Raw genomic sequence first — 21,703 nt, forward strand, 5'->3', positions numbered from 1 at the left:
AAGATGGACCATGGGGAAAAAAAAAAAAAAGACTTTAGATTATTGGCCTAAGTTCAGCAGCAGAGTTAGCAATTTATGGACTTGATTATACCTTCAAAATGAACAATAACCCAGTAACTACTGCAGTAGAAAGGTACTAAATTTTTATGATATGGGGTAATCAGGTTGGCTACCAAAGACATAGTAGACATGCTGCAAAGAAGAAACAATTCACATTAAAATGGCCAAGTAAAAAATTCCCTTCTTGAAAAGGATATTTTTCTTTATATGATGTCTTTAGCAGACTGTAGGCTGTTTCTTTAAATGAATGCATATGACACGCTTAATTTTCAGGCACACTTGGTTACAGAAACAAGCACTGCACTGTACATCATGTTTAGAAATAAATAGAGCTGTCATACCTGGATTCATATTGACATTTACATCAGACTCTTAATCTGTATAGATTTGACATATAGGAAAAAGTCATTCACCTCACGTATAAATGATGCTTACATATTCATAATCAAAATGTTCTTGGTTGTTTACTCAGTAAAGCAAAACTAGTTTCTTTATACATCTCTACTATGGCAGTAAATAGTCTGACATTTCAGCATATTTGGAGACAGTATGCTATTTTATTGCAATTACTATTTCCAGAAAAAAATTAAGGGGCAAAAACTGTGATTTTTCAAAAAAAATAACGTATTCATTTCTGTAGAAGGTTGAAAAGAATGGTATGCTTTGCTTCATGGTGTAATGGGTACTCACAGACTGTGGAATTAGCAATTTCATGCAAAATCAGTAAACTTTTCCCTTCTATTTAGTGCATGAGTTGTTAATAAAAATGAAATAAAAAAATGAAGTACCTATGACGACTCAATAAGCACTCAAAGGAATGTAATGCTTTTTTAATTACTTAATGCCTACAGGAGTAACTCAGTTGCTATAAAAATGATGCAAATGAAATTATAAAACAGAACATTCAGAATTTAATATAAATAATATCCAAATGTTTTTATGACTCTACTATGTTTTTTCCAATTTCTTGCTATCTTCTAGAACTTAAAGGAGTTTTTATACTGTTCTCTCCTGAACGTTTATGTATTAAATTGAGCCCAAAGTTGGGCACCATCCCTGGGTAGTTGGATGTTGGATGCATCCATAGGGATTTCTAATGAAGGCAATGAAGTTGCATATGACATGAGACAATTTTTAAGACATTGAAGATAACTTTCTAGATATCAATTTATCTTTGTCAGCTGCATTAATTATGCCACAAAATATTTTTCTGTTCAAGCATTTTAGATAGACACTGGATACATTGCATCTTACCCTACTTCAAAAAGCCAATACACAATGCTTTGGAAGGAGATAAGAAAGTTTACCAATATACTTAATTCTAGTAAAAAAGAAATCAACATAAGACCAATAATGCTGATAAAGCTCAACCTTCAAAGAGACAACTGTGCTCTTTGCCTGCGGTCACACATACAAATTTTACCCTTCCAGTTATTTACCAAAATGTGTGGAAAGGTTGATTTCTGTTTGGCTGGTTTTTAAAATCTCATATTCACAAGCTAAGAGCTGTAATGTTTGTCAGCACGCTGAAGGATCTAACCATGCTTCTTAACTGGGTATCTCTTGAAGCAATAAAATTCCCATCGTAATCCACAGCTCAGGGGCTCAGATATGTGTGAGTCAAGGCCAGGTTTTAAGCAGCACACTGTGTAATGTTTATTCAGGTTTACTAAGATGTGAAATACTATGTAGGCTAAAGCCACACAGGAAAGGAAAAGGGAAAACACAAACTAAAGTGAAACTGCTGAAATAGTAATAACAACTCAAGAGCCCAAGTGAAAGATACCAACACGACATGGTAAAAAAGCCTAACAAAAAAACCTGAAGAGTCAGAAGAGAAACTTGACAAACTAAGGATCATCCTGTTTCGAGGAACAATGGAGATCAACACTTCCATACCTTCGAGAAAGCTCATCAGATGTCCGCATTGAAAGTGGTGAGATATTAATGCATCACCTCATGGCATGTTAGCCTGAGCTATCCACCACACGTGTTAGCAGTTCATAATTGCTGTATACTGGAGAGTTATGTATGATATGCTTGCACTCACAATAGAAGATGCCCAAATAAAAAGTGACCCCACAGAAGGTACATCATACCAAATGGACTGTACATCATATGAATTAGTATTTATTTCTATTTCTCCCTAAGTTATTCCACATTGTAAACTCCCCTGGTCGAAGAGGTTTATCTACTGTAAATTTATACAAACTTCAGCACAACTCAAGCCCTGTCTTGAAGAATCTAGAGGCTATAGTAGTAATAATAAAGAAGATTCAAGCATAATTAGGATACTTTCTTACTAATGGGAAAAAGAAGATACTTCTTATGCAGATGTGCACAATTTAAAAAAAATGTTGCTACAAAAGGACAATACTATGGAAATAAAATGCTTACAGGTCTTTTCTGACACATGTTCTTCATACACTGGAATATCTACACAATAAACATTTTGTACTTCTATTGATGCTACAATTAAGCTTGCAAAATGGGGGTTGTCTAGTGGGGGTGGTGATGGTTGGTTTTTTAAAAATCAAAACCTGTCTCTCCATTCACAACTTTCTTAAGGTAGCAATTTCCAATAGCATTGCTGATTATTTATTCCAACGCACAGGGTTTCACCTAGTCAGAAAACACAGGCAGCTGTTTGCTATTAGATGGGAAAGAGATGGTTCTTCAGGACTCTATAGTAGTCAGTAGCTGCACAATGATTACGTGCATGTCTGAAAGCATGCAGTACCCTGTATCACCAGGAGTATCGCCAACTAGCTTGACCAGACCATTAGCACAGGAGATCAGAGGTCCTGTTCACTGTAGTGGAAAGTGGACCATGCCAGTAAACGTGCACTGACAATATAACACTGAAAAGCATCAACTAACTCTACTTGCTCTCTGTACATCATAGTAACACTGAAATCACACAGACAAAACCAAAAGCTGATACAGCATTTGGGAGACTAAGTACAACTTTCTTGAGGGAAATAATGATACCTTTCTCAGGGCAGCAGTGGAGGGGTAAGTACAAAGACAAGTGTCTGCTCTGCAGTTGCCCCTACTCCGCTTCTGTACAGCTCCAAAACTTGAACAATTCATATTTCTAAAGGTGGTTTAGTTGTTTTCATTGTCTTCATGTCATTTTAGTATAAAAGAGCAGGTAAGATCTAGAATACTAGGGTCTCAGTGTAAGACAAATACTTAGAAGCAAAGCAATGCTTTTGCAGGCCCAGCACCACTGGTGCAGGCATCTGGACATTACACAATAATCATCAGCCTACACAAGTTTTTCGTATGGCCTGTTAACATATGGCAAACGACAGGAAGATTGTATAGAAGGAAGGATGTGCTCAACATATCACTCTCACCTCCTCAGTTCCACACTGCAGGAAACCAGAGATGAGACATCTCCTGTAACAGAAAACAGTACTGATGACACCAAATGCTACAAACTAAATCAGCATGTAACTTTATAGCAAAGAAGATGCCAGAGGGTGAAACTGGCAGTTATAGAAGTCTCTGGCTTTGACAGCTTTGATCACCTGCCTGTTGCAGAAATTGAATTACATTTCTCAGGGACAGGACCAGACGAAGCTGAACCTCGCACTTGTCAGTTCAAAAGAGACTTCATCCAATGACAAGTACGGAATATCTTTGACTATGAGTCTCTGGCTACTCTAGTATATTCTCTGTAGTCTCCAAAATATATTTTCATACATGGAAGACGTAACTTTATGTTGACTTGGGGCAGGGAGAAATGGCCTCAATCATAAACATTTTCAGTGGATGCTCTTTGCTGTAGTGTGCCATATGGATCCATTCTCAGACAAATGCAGGGTAGAGATTATGATAGCTTAAAAGAACTTTTCATAAAAACAGTTTGGCACATGGATGACAAGTTCTCAACCCTTGTAAAACGCAAGGAAGAGTTAACACAAGAGGGAGACCTGCATTCCCTTCTAACCTCAGCCACTGAAGTCCATGTAAAACTGGATATATCATTGTGTCTTGTAGCATACCAGTTCTGATGCCCATAAAGCAGTAACAAAACCACTTCACAGGAGTGCTGTTTTATCAATTCATGTTTGAAAGATACTCATAAGACACTATAAAATATCATAAAAACACCCATGAGTACAAAACAAGTGATGTGAGAATTCATTTCAAAGCTTTCCCATGCGTAACATGTTAGTTTCTTCAGATTACATTATGTTATGGAGTTTTTCACAATCTTTCTTGCCTTCAGAAAATTTGAGAATACATATAAAATCCATTATTTATTGTACCAGGTCTTTAGTAATAAATACAGTATATTGCTTTTAACTGCAATTGTGGCTAATTCCCAGCTGACTTTATTTTTCTAGCACATCAGCAAAGTATACAGAGTTCTTTGACTCAATTTATTAACTAATATTATTAACTAATTCAGCAGAAGAAACCACTGAAGTGTGAAAATTACTTCAACCTTCTTTTAAGGGGAATTAAGATGTAATGATGAATGAACTTCAGAAACTCAGGAATTTTTATTCAAATTTATTTCAGCACAACATAAAATATTTTGATGCTTATCTAAAAGTATCATTATCCATCCAAGCCTGTCCAAACCTATTCTCTCCCTAAAGCCACCAACCAGAAGCATAAAATAAGACGTTGTACTCCCCTTTCCTTCTTCTGAGACATATCAATCCTTCCTTTCCAGTACCCACTTGACACAAAAAAAACCCTGTTTTGTCTTCCAAGAAAATGCCTTGCTTGTCAAACACCTACCTTCCAAGTTCATGTCCCTCAAAATACTACATAATGTCTCCACTTACCCATTCCATGACCTTTACGGTACTCTTCAGTTCTGGATATATCCAAGTTGAGAATCCATTAAAGATTCCTGCAGCAGCTCCTTAACTGAACATTACAGAGGCCATGAACTTAAATGGCTTCAAAGCAAGATAGACAAAGAGATGGAGGAGATGTCTACTAGTGACCATTAAACGATCTAGACACAACCTTCACACGTGTTACTAGCACAAGCCAGGGGCCTGTGCTAGGAGGAAGATTGCCTAATGTATCCTCAGCTCCCTAGACTCCATCAGAGAGAACAGACCTTTGATCTGACCCAATATTTGTTCTTAGGTTAGCTCTCAAGCCCAGATATCCCTCGATGTTTCATCAAAGCACACACCGCATATCTCCAAGACGTATAAAAAGCCACATGCTTACTCATCAAACCTCCTAAACCTTACATTTCAAGAAAGAACATCCACGACATCTTCACTCCTCAGAAGCAGGGCCCAAATTCAAACTTTGCACAGCCATGACACACCCTATTATTCACAGTCTAGAAGGCCCTAAACTATTACAAAAATCATGCGATAGGACAGTGAGAAATTTTTATATAGAAAACATTCTATCAATCAACCTGCCTCACTAGTACTTACTCCGCCATTGTCTCCAGTGTAACAAAAGACCTGCAGGCACAAGTGAGACAGCTTTTACTCACGTGCTCTGGAGTGTCATCAGTGTAACGCTGTCAATTTCAGGTCATACGCCTGTTCAGAACTGCTCATGAATAAAAAGAATTTATTCTAAAGAAGGCCGCTTGTGACCTAAACTGACTGGTAAAGTTACTTTAACCCCCCTCAGATCACAAAGTACAAAATAACCTGAATACATCCTGGCTCAAGCACAATTTTTCTGATTATCAACCAGTTATGACTGCAAAATTCCCTACAATGTTATTCCAAACAAGTGGTAGAATATACATCTGCACACCCACTCTCTCTGAAAAAATTACTTACTGTTTGCATTTCCAAGTACTAGCATGCATATGCACCAGTGACAAGACAGAAATAATGAAGTTGTATCTAGACAGTTATCAACACTTGATAGATTATCTGCCTGGTCATATGTTCCATGTTTTAAGTGCAATTTAAAAATTTAAAAATCAGTATTACAGTACTTTGTAATGTCAGAGGCAGAACCTTAATTTAACTTTATAATTCTAGATACAATAGCTTTTCCTTGAATATGAAGTGATGTATCACGCATTTCAAACTGGGTATTCCATAATCATAGAGCTTTTTGTTACTGTTAAAACTGCAATTTAGTTTCTGAGGCAGTAAAACAGAGTAATACAAGGAATACATTAGAAGAGGTTTTAAAAATTAGGCTAAGAAAAATCACTGCAGCTGGAATTTAAGTACAGAAAATTATAGGAAAGGATTCAGAAAACATTTATTAGAGAAGCCTAAATAACATATATGTTTTAAGGTAAAATACATGCTTTTTTAAATTGCATTGATAACATGGTACTTAACTAGCCATCCCTAGTCTGGATGGGCACTTATTCCTAATTTTAAAAATATTCCTAGCAAAAAGCCAATCAATTCTTTCTTCTACATGTGCCTTATTTATTTTGTTCTCATTCCACAGCATCTCAGAGTAACAGCAATAAAAACCTGTACAAAGCTGGCAGGAAAATCTTACTGTGAAACATGTGGTATTAAATTACCAGTAACATCTTTATATTTGTCAACAGGAGAAGAGAACTGTTGCTCTTCCTCCCTCTTCCCCATGCTACAGAGGTAAAGAGCCTCTCTTCTTTCTGCCAATCAAGTTTCTAGGTTCACCTAACTCCCACAAATTCAGCAACGACAAGCCAAAATGCACTTTCATCTAAGCAAATTACTTACCTTTGCATAATAATACTTAGTTGTCTTGAATGCAAACCCTAAAGCACAATTCATAGAAAACTAGGAGGCTTTGCATGTAATTCCACACCATTTTTGGTAAAGACAATAAACCAGTAAATTACATTGGGTTTAGCTGTATCAAGACTTACAAACTGCATCCTCATTTGCATATATCATGTTTTAGTCAACACAGCAGATTCCAAAATTATTTATACAAAGCTAAAAACCACACAGCTCTGAGAGGTGGGTTCAAGCTTTTGAAAGTGGTATTAATTTGCCTTCCATGCTGAAATATAACAAAAAGCCCTCATTGTTTTGCTTCATTAACTTCATTTTATTTATCAGCCGGGTGAAAACGTGGATACTTGTGTCACTAATGGTATACCTATGTACCTGTTTCATGGGGAAACATACCTGTATTGGGTAATTTTTGCACACATATGAAATATTTTTTACTCCTTTAAATTTTTAATAGGAACACATGCTATGCCACAAAGATATTACTGTCCATAATCCACTACCAAAAAGCAAGATGTGCACCTGCTAAAAATATTCCAGATTTGTGTTCCCTTCCACAAACAAGAAATGCATAACACCTTTGTTCTCGTTAATTACCAACCTACTATATAGGGTACAGGTGTACCATTTTACAGCTGAAAAATTAGAAATGCTCATATTCAAAGAGCTGGGAAACAATCTAGGCTAGACAACAAAGACAACAAAACCTAGTATGAAGCTAGCATTTCTAATTTAGATTGTAGCAAACAAAAGTTCTTGTCAATAAAACTACAGTCAACAGCACTATTGTGTATCTTCACTCACATATTCCATAAGACAGACATAGAATTAAGCTTGTGCACAGAGTAAGCTTCCCTATTGGTACCTTGAGTTGGTCAAGAAGAAGTACAGACAGGCAGCGTGAGAAGTTTGATATCTTTAACAGTTCCACTGCCTCTGCTTGTGATGTACAATATCTATTTCCTGGATAAACAGAGAAGTTAAGTCCCCAGAGTCTGAATCCAGTACCTTTCATAAGCCCTAACTTCATTTTTAAAAACGATAAAAGAAAATGTAATTTGCTTTCCAGCTTTACCAGTAATCCATACGTGTTCATATTGCAGACTGCAAAAACATCTGTGAGATCAATAATAAGCATCCTACTCGTCGTTCATTTTTCTCCTTTATTTAAAGAGAACATTCCCCAGCATACACTCTGCTTTACACTTTCTCCAGTTTAAATGATGGAATATGGATAAAAGAAATAGAAAAATGCATTGCAAATGGAAAAATGCATGTTCTTTACCAATAGGCAGGAGACCTGCCAAGACTTGACCTTCCAAGTCAAGCAGTCTAATTTCTATATTTCTGAATAAATAAAAGTTACAATAAGACAGCAACAAGACTGCAAAGTCTCAGATATTAGGGAATATCAGAATCACATTTGCCAGCATGTCTCTCCTCAACGCTCTGCCTAGTGAAAAGCCCCACGCCCCCAGGTTCCTCATTCCAGTTACAGGTTACTTAGTCGATCCCATTTAGTGGTACATTTTGATTTTTCCTTCTATCTGCCTGTTTCCACTGAGTCGTTCAGGCACACTTGACTCCAAATCTTGCCTCCTATGTATTTTAACTTGCCTTCAAATGTCTCAAACATTGTGGACAACTAATCAGTCCACTTATATCTGTAATAGTAAAGATCATTAGAGATGACATATCTAGAGAATTTACCTATAGGAAACAAGAAAATCCCAGCTGACCACGTGCAAGCTTGAATTTATTTAGTCAAGTTATTGGGATAGTTACTTCTATCATGGAGACAGCAAAAAGCACCATCCCTACTGTTGCAGAAAAGCACAATTGTTTGCTAAATGTGAAATCCCTTGACCCAGATAGAGGAAATCCAAACCAAGGAGCACTGGAACCTCTCAAGATGGCTTCAGTATTTTCCTCAACAGTCACTAATCCCTTTTTCAAAAACAGCTATGTTGCTGAAAGGTTGGGGGGGAGAGTGTCAATTTTTATTTTTTTTTTTAAGTCATCATCAAGCACACACTTTCTTTTTGGTGTTTGTCACTTAATAAATTTCCTTAAAAATATGGTTTTAAACGCTGGTGCCCTTGTTACTACAATCATAATATACACTGATTTACTACAGTAGCACTAGAAAAGGTAGAAGAAAAAACTGCAACCATAAGAGTTCAAATTTCCCAAACACTACAGGACAATAGCTATGTATGTATGCATACTGTTAAATACTTCCACACACTGTTACTAGAAACACAGCATTTCCATTTTATAGCCTGATATGATTAACAACTAGACTGTATTTTCAAGCTACATCTAATCCATGTATTTTCCCCAAAATGCCTTCAGCTACATTTCTTGTAGAGTTTTTTACTTGATTCTTTTGGCTGTTATGCTCTCTACGCATTTTGCCATTATTGCTCTCATTTACCTTTTCACTTGTCATTATTAAACACTTTTATTATTTTCTTCCTGCAGTCTCAGGTGGAATGATCACAAGGCAGGCTCCCTGTAGAGTAAAATGCGTTTTTGCGATTTTTACGAAGGCAGCAGCTTCACGTGGGTGAGTCGCTGCTCCCACCGGAATAGCGGCGCACGAGCCAAACCTCGGAACCAAACTCCCGGCCAAAAGATTCCAAACTATTTCGGTTTCACCGTGCTGCGAAACACAGTCGCGTTCCTCCCGGGGCTTATTCCAGAGCGTTCAGGCTCTCCCGCTGGCTGCGGACCTGAAGCAGCGCCTTGCCCGCACCGCGCCTCAGCGGCCCCTGCGCCTGACAGGACACACCCGCACACCTGCCCGCGAGCCGCCGGGGCGGCCGTTGGCCCCGCCCCGCTCGCGCCCTCACTGAGGCGCCCCCTCCCGCCAAACGGCCGCTACCACCCCCACACTCCCCCAGGGGGAAGCAGGCAGGCGAGGAACCCCTCAGCGGCGCACACCTAAGCCGGGGGAGGGAGGGGGGGAACGACGACCCCGGCTCCTGCCGCCCGGGACAGCTTCCCCACACCGGGAGACGAGCGCTCCGGTTGTGTTCCGGCGGGGCGGAGCGGAGTTATCCCCTGCACCCCACCCGCCTCGGCGGCCTCAGCTGGGAGCGGGCAGCCCCGCCCCACCCCGGTGGGCGGTTCCTAAAAAAGAGGCCCCGCCCCTAGCGGGGGTGAGGCGGGAGCCGGAGGGTGTCGTTGCCCGTTTCAGGTCGAGTAGCGGAACGCCGAGCTGGGCGGCGCTTTCTCGATGCGCTCGATGCTCGCGCCGACCCCTGGCATCCCCGCCGCCACTTCCGGCGGTGAGCGAGGCTGGCGGGAGCGAGTGAGGGGAGCGGGACGGGCGCAGCGGCGGCGGCGGCGGGCGGAGGAGGACGACGGTGGTCGGCCGCTGCCGCCGTGCCCCTCCTCCCCCGCGCCTCCTCCTCCCCCGCCACACAGGTACGGGGCGGGGCCGGTCTGCTCTTCGCCCCCCCCCCCCCCCGCACCGGGGACGAGCGGGAGGAGGCGGGGTCGCTTCCTGGGGAGCGCCGCCCGGCACCGGGGGGGGGCGGCCATGGGCGCGACGGTGAGGAGCGCGGGGGGCCGGGGGAGGCCGGTTTTGGGTGGCCCGAGGAGGCGCTGGGCCTGGCGGGCCCCGAAGCAGCGACGCGTTCCCTTCCCCGGTGGGAGCGGCGAGCGAACGGCGGCCTGTCTTGGCTCGACCAGCCTCTGTCCCGGCCCTGCCCGGGGCAGCCGGCGGGTGCTCGGGTAAAGCCACGTCCGTCCGGGCCTCGGGGCGTGGCGTGGGCCGGCCCCCGGCTGCTCGGCTGGCGGAGGGCTGGGCGCGGGCCAGCGAGCAGGAAGGAAGCTGCGGGGATCGTGCGGGTCCCTGTCCCCCTTCCCTCCTTTGCCTGCGGGGCTGGAGGGGTCAGGATGAGGTACCACCAAGCGAAGGATCTGCTCGGGCTGCCGACAGGCGTACGTTTGCTTCCCGGTAGCCTGGAGGGTGCCTGTTAGGGTACCAGCTGCCGTCCTGCCACCGAGCGTTGGTGGAATTGGCTCCGAAGGAAATGGGTCTTGGCCGGGGCCAGCGGGGAATTTGCCTTGCGTGGCTCATGCGAGCGATTTTTCCGAGAGTGCCGAGATGCTAGTTTCTGCCATACTGATGTTTTTAAAGGATGTTCTTCAGGCTTTGGGGGAAAAAAAAAAAAGCATCAGCGCCTTCATAATGTTTTTTTTCCATGCTTGGTGTACAAGTCGTTAACTTTCTGGAGGCCAAACAAACGCTGTGTTTCTAGTTACTTGTTCATTTGCTTTTTTCATGTAATACTCACTGTATTCTACTTGTGTGCTAGGTTAAAGTCTCGCTCTGCATGGGACTTTTTTTCAAAGGGGCAGGAACAAAAAGTCTTTGATCTAAAGAATGTGTTTACATTTTTTACAGAGGGGGGAAAAAAAGGAGGGGAATATGCTACTTTATACACATCAGGACAGCTCTTAAGCCACTTGACTCTTCATAAAACAGATTCTTGCTCGCATGTTTGTTCAAAAAGTGAACCAGTTGCTTGAAGGGATTTTGTGTGAGCAGGATGAATAGCATTTTTGATACTTAGAAAATAACAGTTTGAGAAGTCACAGTGGACTTCAGAAGAGTTCTGTCACTGTTGGTAATGAAATTACTTGGTGGAGAGTGTTTCAAATGGATACATACATTTACAGTTTCTTCAGTTGTTAAATAATGTTCCTTGAAATGTTTCTTGAAAGTGGTAATTTTTTCGTTTCTTTTAGAACATAATAGGGAAAAACCAATTACTATGCATCATCCTCTTATGGATGGCCTTGGGCATGACTAGAGCTATCAGTGTTGTTTCTTACTATTTTAGTGGTAGACTCAGTAATTTGCAAGAAATTAAATGGACAGATTGTAAAAACTGATGGTGTTCCTGAGGAAATATTTTGAATATAAATAGTTGAAAATCAGAAAAATTGTGTTAATTGTGGTGTGGGTTAACACCATTAGGCAGCTGAACATTACACAGCTGCTTGCCCACTTTCCCCCCCACCCCCAGAGGGATGGGGGAAGAGGACAGGAAGAGTAAAAGCAAGAAAACTTATGGGTTGAGATAAAAATTGTTTAAGAAGTGGAGGAAAAGTGGAGAAAGAGAGACAGAAAACAAAACAGGTGACATAAAGGCAATCACTCCTCCCACAGGTAGAAGGCAGCCCAGCCGGTTCCTGAGCAAAAGATGGCTAACCTCCCTAAACCCCCTCCTCTCGCTTTTTATTGCTGAGCATGATGCTTTGTAGCATGGAATATCTCTGGTTATTTCAGGTCATCTGTCTGGTTGTGACCCCTCCCACCCTCTTGCACAAACCCCAGTCTATTCACTGCAGGGGGCAGAGGGAGAAACAGAAAACGGCATGATGCTGTGCAAGCTCTGCTCAGCAATAGCTGAAATATTAGTGTGTTATCAGCATTGTTTTGGTCACAATCTAAAACGCAGCACCGTGCAGGCTGCTATGAAGAAAATAAACTCCATCCCAGCCAGACCCGATACGTAAATACACTTGTTATTGTTTCTTCTTCCCTCTACTTCTTCTGATCATAACACAGGTATTACACAAATAATACCTAAATTAGTGGCCAGAGTGGAAAATGTAGGTACAAAACTGCATTATACAATTCACTCCATTTTGGACTCTTGAAGCACACATGACTGTACATGGCTGTGTCTTCTGCTGGGCATACATCATTCTTTGTCTTTCAGCTTAGGTGAAAAATGAGGCTCCCATTACTTCTGCATCTCTTCTTCCTCCTAAGAAAGTGTGACATTAACAAATGCTGTGTGCCTATTAAGAGGAAGTGTACACTGGACAGGAAAGAGCTGAACAGGCCGCAATGAAAATACAAGTTCAGCTAAGAAGTCAGCAATGGATAGATTGATTTCTAAATACGTTCTTTCCTTCATGGTGATTTGCTCCTTGGGCTTGAACTTGGAAGTCTTAACTTTGCATGCAGTTCTTCTGGGAAGAGTAGCAATTAATATCCTGGTTTAGTGACCAAGTAAGGATCACTGAGTGTCTTCTGCAGGAACCTTTATTCTGCTTTCCATAGTGGTGGAACACTAAACACAGGACTAAAGGGGACTGCTCAGTCATCATACCCAATCTTAACAGCGCTGCATAACTGCTTTCATAAACTTCATGTTAAACAGAGTTCAGTTGTTCCTTCTTTCATTTTGAGGCTGCTCTAGAATACAGATAGTCTGGGGATGAAAAGGTAGTTTCTAGTAAAGTTTGTTCATGATCACTTCATGCCCATTTGCTCTTACTCTACTGTCCTTAAAATTAGAATGATTCTTCTTCCTTAGTGGTAACCCCTGTGATACTTTTATTGAAAGCAAGTCTATTTTCTTTTCATCAGGGTTTTGATAGGCTAGACAAGTTATGCTTTCATCTTATTTTGGTTCATAAGATGGGCATTCTGTTCCTCCAGCCTGATAAGCTTTTTTTTTGCAGTTGTTCTTGAATCTGTCTTTGAGGGTTATCAGAACTCTGTATGATATTGTACATTAAGGCTCACTAGTGCCTCATTGCATGACATTGGTACTTTTCTGTTTTTACTGAAAAGAGTGTACTTAAACTTTTTCCATTCTTTTTTTTATGGCTACCTCATTTTGGGATTAGCTAACAATCCACAAGGGTAAGCTTTCTACCTCTCACTTTTGGTTTTCAACTGAAGAGCTCTGAATTTAAACACAAATAATGATTATAGTCCTTAAACTCCTGTTACAGTCCCCGAGGTATTCTTTCAGAACTTTAATAGCAGTCTTGTTCCAACTTGATAGTAGGTTGTATCAAAAAAGGTAACATAACCACATTGCAAGTTTTATACTAATCCTTCATTTTTCAGCTAAACGTATAATTTCTTATATTGCATAATAAATTACCATTGTCCATGAAGATTACATTTACTACATTATTGCATGATCTAGCTTTTTTATAATAGCACATTTTCCATTTAAAAACAGGGAAAAGCATTTTTTATACATGTATGATGAGAAGAAATATTTTTGACCTGCAGAAAACAAACTGAGTAGTTGAGACAAACAGAATTTAATTACTGACTGCTCACTGAACTAGGTACTGACCTACACTTAGAAATCTTGGGACAGCTGACTGACCAGTGTGTTTCATCTTGAGGCTGAAAAGAAAAAAAAAAAAAGCCTCAAACATCATACTCTCTGTTGAGCTGGAGAAAAGAATTATCTGCTGCTTAATCTACTAAGCTGATAAAGTCCTTCTCCAGGCTTCAGTTATCCATTTTTTTTTTTCCATTACATGTGGAAATGGCTGCATGTAGTTAATATTAAAAAGATTGCCATACCACAGACCTCATCAGATAACCAATCTAATTTCTGAGACTGGCTTCTTTAATCTTGTTTCCATCTTCATGTCCTTTTCCTCAGAAGTGTTTGAGAAATAGTGAGTAAATGTGAGAATGAGGAGATAACTTCTTCCAGTTCAACACTTCTGACCAATCATAGGCTCAAACATGTAGTTTTTAGTAAGACTTCCCATCTAGTGGACAAGTCTTGTATATTTCACTGTGAAATGAAGTAAAATAGACAGAACCACAGTGCTTCAGTACCAGTTCTTTCATTGTGATTTGATCATGGGGATCACTTGTCTCCCAAGCAGTCAGTCCTGTAAGTACTGACATAAAAGGGCTAGTTTGAGCCATTATGAAACTGAAGCTGGTTTTCTACTGCTGATGTTTTGGGGTTTGTTTGTTTGTTTTGTAGAGTGTAGGAATACCACTTCCCACATGGAGCAAAATTGCTTTCATAAAGTTTTGGCCTCTGATATTAACTGATGTTAACTTTGGACATCAGAAAAGATAAATAAAATTTGTGAGTTAAAAATAATCCAACAAAACTTAAAACTTTATATTTTCCATATCAATGTCACATTTGTTTACTGTTATTGTTGGAATGCTGTATGTTATGTCTTATCTGACTTCAGCATTTCTTTCAGCTTTCAGACAGAGGACACACAGAAAGAGAAGAGCAGAAAGAAGATAACAATAGCACCGAATGCAACAAACTAGGAATCATGGATCTGAAATTTACTTCATCAAGAAAATACATTTCCATCAGTGTACCTTCCAAATCTCAAACTATGTCTCCTCATATCAAATCAGTAGATGATGTTGTAGTTCTTGGCATGAATCTCAGCAGATTTAACAAACCTACTCAATTTTTCATCTGTGTTTCTGGAGTTTTTATGTTTTATCTGATCTATGGATATTTACAGGTAAACATTATGAACTTGTCTTGGGCCAATTCTTCCTACCCCTTTTCTTTTTCAATAGCATAATAATATTGTATGTATTTAATATGTATAGGCATTTAAAATAGAAACTGATTGCAAAGTCAAGCTTTCAGAATTGAAGAGCAGTAAGTAATTGTATAGTGTAAGATTCCATTATAGTTCATGTGCCTACAAGGTTTGGTTCAGTTAGACTTTCATAACTTGATCTTTTACTTCTATGTGCAAGATATACCTTTCAATATTGTTTTGAATGTGTATTTTTTAAATGTGATTTCATAGTCTTCTGAAAACAAACAAATTGTAGAACCATACAGACTGACATGTAAGTCTTCACTGGTGTTGAAACCTTTAGGATCTCCTTGAGTTCTGTGAGTGCCATACAGTAATAGTAGCCTATTGTTCTTTCTGCTGTCCCTTCAGGACAGAGCTGAAACATGTGCTATGGTTGGTTGTTAAGCAGAAGCATAATGTTTATGCCGTTTTAGTTAAACATTTCTCTTCCTGCTAACCTTTCCTCTTTTAGCTTGAGCAGCTACATTTCTGTTCCTTTTTTAAATTTTTTTTTAGGTTCAATGAGTCTTCTCAATAAAGCAGTGATTTAAAAAGTTAATCATTAAAAATCACTGTTTCCAATGTAATTTTCAAAAACAGCTGAGAAGTTTGTTAAAGTTACTTCCAAAGAGTTATTGGTAATTGAAAGCAGAATCTCAAAGGAAAATATTAGGTAGCCTTTTGTTTCTATAACTGACACATCTACATAATTCTATATACAATGCATGTATTTTTCCATAACAAATTGCTCTGGTTTTGGATGTTCTACAGCCTGCAAATTTATAAAATCACAAATGGTGTTTAATGTAGGCACTCAAAATATTAGATGCCCATTCCTGAGAGATGAAAATTAGCCGTAAATATGTCTGTTAGAGAAAGTTTGCATTTAATTTATTGTGAGCTATTTATACATTCTGCATAAAAACGGTCTACTGAAGTAAATGAACTGAAAAGCAGTCAGGAAACCATCTGTAATTTGAGATAAATATTAATGCATCAAGTATATTTCCTTGATGAATCTATCCATTAATTTCAGTGGATTTACACTAGCAATAAATTTTCTCATTGCATTTTAGAGAACCTAAATTGTCTTCTTCAATACTTTGCAAGTTGTGTATGGCAGGTAAATTTTAGTTAATAACCAGCAGCTGCAAAGGCTGGATTGGGATGTACACGAAGAAAAAAATCTGTTGATTTTGTTTTGAGTTAATATTTTGGTGTACGTATGTGACCTTGGTGGGTTTTTGTTTTTATAGGAATTGATATTTTCAGTGGAAGGTTTTAAACCTTTTGGTTGGTACCTCACTTTAGTGCAGTTTGGATTTTATTCCATTTTTGGACTAATAGAATTGCAGTTGATTCAGGACAAAAGGAGAAGGTATGTGTTTTTCCAAGCATTTTACCCACTGTCCATAAAACTAGAAGCATTTGATATTTCTGGTAAATTTAACTTCTGTTGTTTGAATGTGAATACTGTGAGGCATGGTAGTAGTTACATAGTTAAAATAATGTGAATTTATTGCACAATATTAGAAAATGTTTTATAAGCACCTGCTTAGATTTCAGACCTGTAAGTAGTCTTGTTGACTCTACTGTCACTCTGTCGCACTTACAGAGCATATTCTTTCCATAAGGTAGCTGATACAGACTGACTCATCTATGTGTTACTTGGGATTATCGTGTCTAGAACAGGGTCAACTGCACTTCACAGCACTTGAAACCATCTGTCACTGAATACCTTTTCCTCTCAAATCTTGGCACCTCCTCAGCAAGAGGTTCCTCTAACATGCTATGCATCAAGGAGAGTGTCAGAGGTCTGCTCTCTGTTGCCATGTGGCTGTGTAGGTTTGCTTCAAAGGATGTGCTTGGGTTTTGCATTTTTCATTTAAGATAGCACTCATAACACCCTGCCATAAAATTATTCTGTTTTCACTGCAGTTGACCAAGGAGATTGTTGCTGTCTTGAATCCTGTGGATAATGGGATAGTTTGATCTGACTCAGTGTGGCCATTCTATGGCCTCCTGTTTATTGAGGCCCTCTGGAAGCTTGGATAGAGGCTGTCATGGTGTACATGAATCTTAAAATTGCTTTGAAGCATTATGTCTTAGTTGACCATAACTAGTTTTCCTTACGTGTAGTCAACCTTGGCTGATTTTGCATATACTGATTTTAGGTGATAGAATTCTTTTTTAGCCAAATAACGTAACTTTGATAAATCATTCTTTTTATTGTGAGCACTGACAGCTTATATTTCAAGTTATCTAACATTTTGAGATGCATCAGATAATATTGCGTAGTACCTTTTGGGTGTTCTGTAACTAGTATTTAGGTTTTGATTACCAAATATTTGCTAATGCTTACAGAGCATGACCCTGTAAGTAAGTTATGTTGGAAATGTAGATCTTAAATATATTTTATGTTTTATTTTCTATAACCTAAGCATCTTCTTGTAGACAAAAAAAAAATAAATCTATTTCCTGATTTCTGTGCAGAAATCTGTTTCTTAAATTTTAAATTTTTTTTGCATGCCTCAGAGTATGCTTACATCACATAATGAGTTACACATAAGACAGTTACAGCAAGATATCTCCTTATGTTGCTTAATGTGGCTCTGACTATGCGTAAAAAATAGCTGAACATATGCACAACAATAATTGTAAAAATATCACTTCAGAAAGTCAGCACAGCGATTGCTAAAAATTACTGTTGGGTCATCTGTTGTCAGGTGATAATTTCATGAAAATGCAAACAATACATCTGAAAATGTTCAACAAGCCCCTCCATTCATGATATCTGAATCACTTCTCTCTTAGTTCTGCTGAGTTTTATAAAACAATGGTTTGGGTTTTTTTTCAACTTCCTTCATTCCAAAATATGTAAATGTTCATGTGAAAACTTCACCAAAAAAATGGACACAGTGACCATGACAGGTCTAAGATTCAGGATATCTTGGTATACTATTCTTTTGTGTTTCCTTTGACAAATAACCTGAAGCCTTTGTCTTGATTCTTCTGTAAATAATATACCTTCTTAGAAGGAGGTTAAAGAATTACTGCTTGAATACTTCATGAGCCATGAAGTCTTTATTGTCTTGTATTTGAATACTGTTTATTAGCAGTAATTGAAAGAAATGAAATTTGAAATCAGTCATTTATGTGAGCTTTTAAATTTCTATTACGGAATGAAATTCAGTGAGAAAGATGGTCAAGTTGTATTACAAACATACTCCTTTATCTAAATTTTCCAAGCTAAATCTCCTCTAGATGAGTCTGTAATACCAAGATGCGTATGTTTATATTTTATAGAATTCCTGGCAAAACCTACATGATAATAGCGTTTTTAACAGTGGGAACTATGGGTTTGTCAAATACCTCTTTAGGATATCTGAATTACCCTACTCAAGTCATCTTCAAGTGCTGTAAGCTGATTCCAGTTATGATAGGCGGGGTTTTTGTACAAGGTAAGTGTTAGTCTTGCTATTAGATAATTTTTTTTGTTGTTTCATTGGGAGGCAGTTGTGTATGGAATCCTGTACTTTGTTAAATTCCGCTGAGGCTCTTGGATGGACAGGGACAGGTAGCTTTTTTCTTACAGGAGAAGGAATGGGAATTTCTGAAGCATCTTCTCAGAAAATGTACAAATACAATTAGATGAACAGAAAATGTGGGGAAAAAAGGAAGTTGTACGTGTCACTTGCAAATCTTCATTTCTGTGCATGCTTTCTTAATTTTTAAGTAATATAACTTTTTTTCCTAAACCAAATCAGTTCATAAATGAAACCTTTTCAATACTGAAATGGAAAACTTGAAATGGAAAAAAAAAAAATCCAGCCATGATTCCCAAAGAAATCCCTACTCTTCTTGCTTGAAAAGCTTGATTCCTAAATTCCTAATTAAAATTCCTAAATTTTGAATAAATGTTTAATCAGATATACACCTGACTCTACATATCTTTGACTAGCCCTAAAGTCGTAGTTCATATTCCAAGAACATAAAAAGGGGTCTGGAGAACAACAGATAAAGACTATAGTTAAGTGAAGAAACATACTTCAGTATTTCTGGATTTAGAAGACTTAAGTATATTATAGAAGTTCAATACACAAGGATTCATTAAGTCATTAAAGCTCTGCATGGGCAAGTGTTATGGAACAGAATCTAAAATGCTATATTTCTGGTTTTATAGTTAATTCTGCCCTTCTAGTTGCAATAGAAAGCTGAACTTTCAGAGGAGGTTACAAGTTTACATATGTCCATGCACGCACAGTACTTACCTTTTATTAGTAGTTATTTTGTATCATTTTAATGCAGAGAGACTGGTATTCCTTTAAAGCTTTGTGAAACTTTATATTGTGTTGTAGTAGTATTGTATTCTCAGAAGCTGTGATTTATTTTTATTTTTAAAAATTCAGTCAAAATTTTCAATTCAAAAAAGTTCCCTTGGAAGTTTATATTGAAAGTACAGCTTCTGGGAAAGCAGTATGTTATTTCAAACAAGATATACTAACTCCTGCCTCTTCATTTCCCTACTCTCTTCATTTTTCTACCCCCCTCCACATCCCGTCTCTCCCAAACTAAAAGACAATGTAGGGTTCCAAAAGTACGCAAATAAACTGTTAGTGTTTGGAAATGATTTCTCTCTAATCAATAAAGGCAGCCAAAATGTCTTGCATGAGGGAAAAATCTTAAGAAAACATCTAGGCCGTCCTGAAGTTGCTGAGATGGTGTTTTGTCAGGGAGGATGTGCTTTATGTCATTAGGAGTAAAATGAAAACTGACCACAAGAATTAGATATTATCTGTTAAGATCTTCTTCCATGTTAGTAACTGCTGTTGTAGAAGAAATTAATTCCCGTCATGAAAGGCCAGAGCATCGAGTCTTCTGCTTAAGTAAAAGAATGACATTGGAACAGTTTTTCCTTTGCCTTCTAATCTGCTAAACAGGATAAATGTTAAATTCTGAGTGTGTTAACAGTCCATTCATGTCGTTTCTATTGCTTTTGTAGGAAAACGTTATAATATTGCAGATGTGTCTGCTGCCCTATGTATGAGTCTTGGATTAATATGGTTTACTTTAGCTGACAGCACAGTTGCACCAAACTTCAACTTGACAGGTAAAGATAAATTACATGTTAGAGTTTAACAAAATGCTTGGTTTTTTCCTACAATAAGTGTTCAGTAGAAATTCTGAGAGTTCTTGGTGGAGTGCCTTCAGGTATCGTACAGAAAATGCAGGTTTCATTGTAGCTTTGCACTAGTAGAACTATATCTGTGGCAGAAGAGGCCTTTATTCTGTTAGTTTTCAGGTTCTTAAATTTTCTGGAAATTCCACCCTTTAGGTTGAAATGTCTCATGCTTGTTCTCAAGAAATACTTAACTTCCCAGGAGATATGTTAAAATAAATGTGATAAAATTCAGTGTGACGATTTTAAAACTTCAAAAGTTTAGTTGTCTTTTCTAAAAGATCTTATGTCTTTTTCCATTTCAGAACCATTTACTTTATATTAATTCACGGTCTCACTCAGATTTGCTGTAATTCTTAGTTGGAGTGCCCACATTCCATTCTAACTTTTCTGTACTGTGTAAAATCAGAATCAAAGAAAAGATTTTAACCTGCTTGGGTTTAAAAACTTCATTGAATTTCTTTCTCAAATGGCAAGGGAGAATTGGTTATTCATAAAATCCATGCTATTTACTTGGCCAGTGTTTGGATTAATACCGAACCTTGAAAAGCTTTTGAATATTCAACTTTTAGTGTATTCTTCTTTTGAAATTCTGAGATTAGTTACAACAACTGTTATGACAGACATTCAGTGTGAAACCTTTATTTCTTAATAGTGAAGGCACTGATTTAAAAGTTTTGTTCTTAAAAGTAATGATAAATTCTCGGATTTACGGAAAAGACTTTTTGTCCTCACAAAGTATTATTTCATCTAGTGTTAGTAATGATCAATTTGTGATGTCTAAACTGTATATATCTTTTGTTTTGCTCATAAATTAATTCTCATGCCTTTTAATGTAATTTTAGTGCTATTGGCAGTGGAAGAAATCAGAAAAATGTGAATTATGTAAACTGCTGTGCATTTAATGTGTTTGTGTGGTATCACTGGGTGGCTACATGAAAAAAAAAACATTTTGAGTACAGTATGATGTTGGTAAGCATGTAATGATATTCTAGTGTTTCTGATGTATAGATTATGTTAACCATTACAGCTATTTTTGACTACAGCCTCTAAGTGCATTCACATGTTAATATATTCCTTTTGTAAAATTTGAATGGTTTTAAATATGTGCTATGACTTAATTCTGAAAAGACTGGGAAAGTTAATTCTTCAACTGTATGGGATAAGCTAAAGTGCAGCAAATGTAGTGAAGTCCTGACGCCCTCAAAGATCTGCAAAACACAAGATAAAAAAAATTTAAATGTCTTCAGAGAATAAACAGGGTTGTGTTTCATTATTAATTTATTTTTAACACTTTAAGTCTGTATATATTGAAGCTTCAAGCACTACCATTTGGAGGAAGTTAGTTCTGTGAAAACAGAATATAGAACTAGAATTCAAAAGTCTGGATCTCTCCTTAGGAAGGTGA

The 21,703-nt window shown here is 38.3% G+C and overlaps 1 protein-coding gene across 3 annotated transcripts in view; it reads left to right on the top strand.

Moving 5' to 3' along the window:
• Nucleotides 1-10,026: 10,026 nt before the first annotated feature.
• The window catches only part of SLC35B3 (solute carrier family 35 member B3), a 29,983-nt gene continuing 18,306 nt past the window's right edge, over nt 10,027-21,703 (top strand). The window contains exons 1-5 of one of the 3 annotated variants that reach the window (XM_075052448.1): nt 10,027-10,190; nt 14,769-15,047; nt 16,373-16,494; nt 18,423-18,577; nt 20,119-20,226. In XM_075052448.1, coding sequence (XP_074908549.1) covers nt 14,847-15,047; nt 16,373-16,494; nt 18,423-18,577; nt 20,119-20,226 — 586 coding nt within the window. In that variant the 5' untranslated portion in view covers nt 10,027-10,190; nt 14,769-14,846. The other 2 variants (XM_075052449.1, XM_075052447.1) reach the window with 2 other exon arrangements.

This window comes from Buteo buteo, chromosome 20, assembly GCF_964188355.1.
Source record: "Buteo buteo chromosome 20, bButBut1.hap1.1, whole genome shotgun sequence".
NCBI classification, from domain to species: domain Eukaryota; kingdom Metazoa; phylum Chordata; class Aves; order Accipitriformes; family Accipitridae; genus Buteo; species Buteo buteo.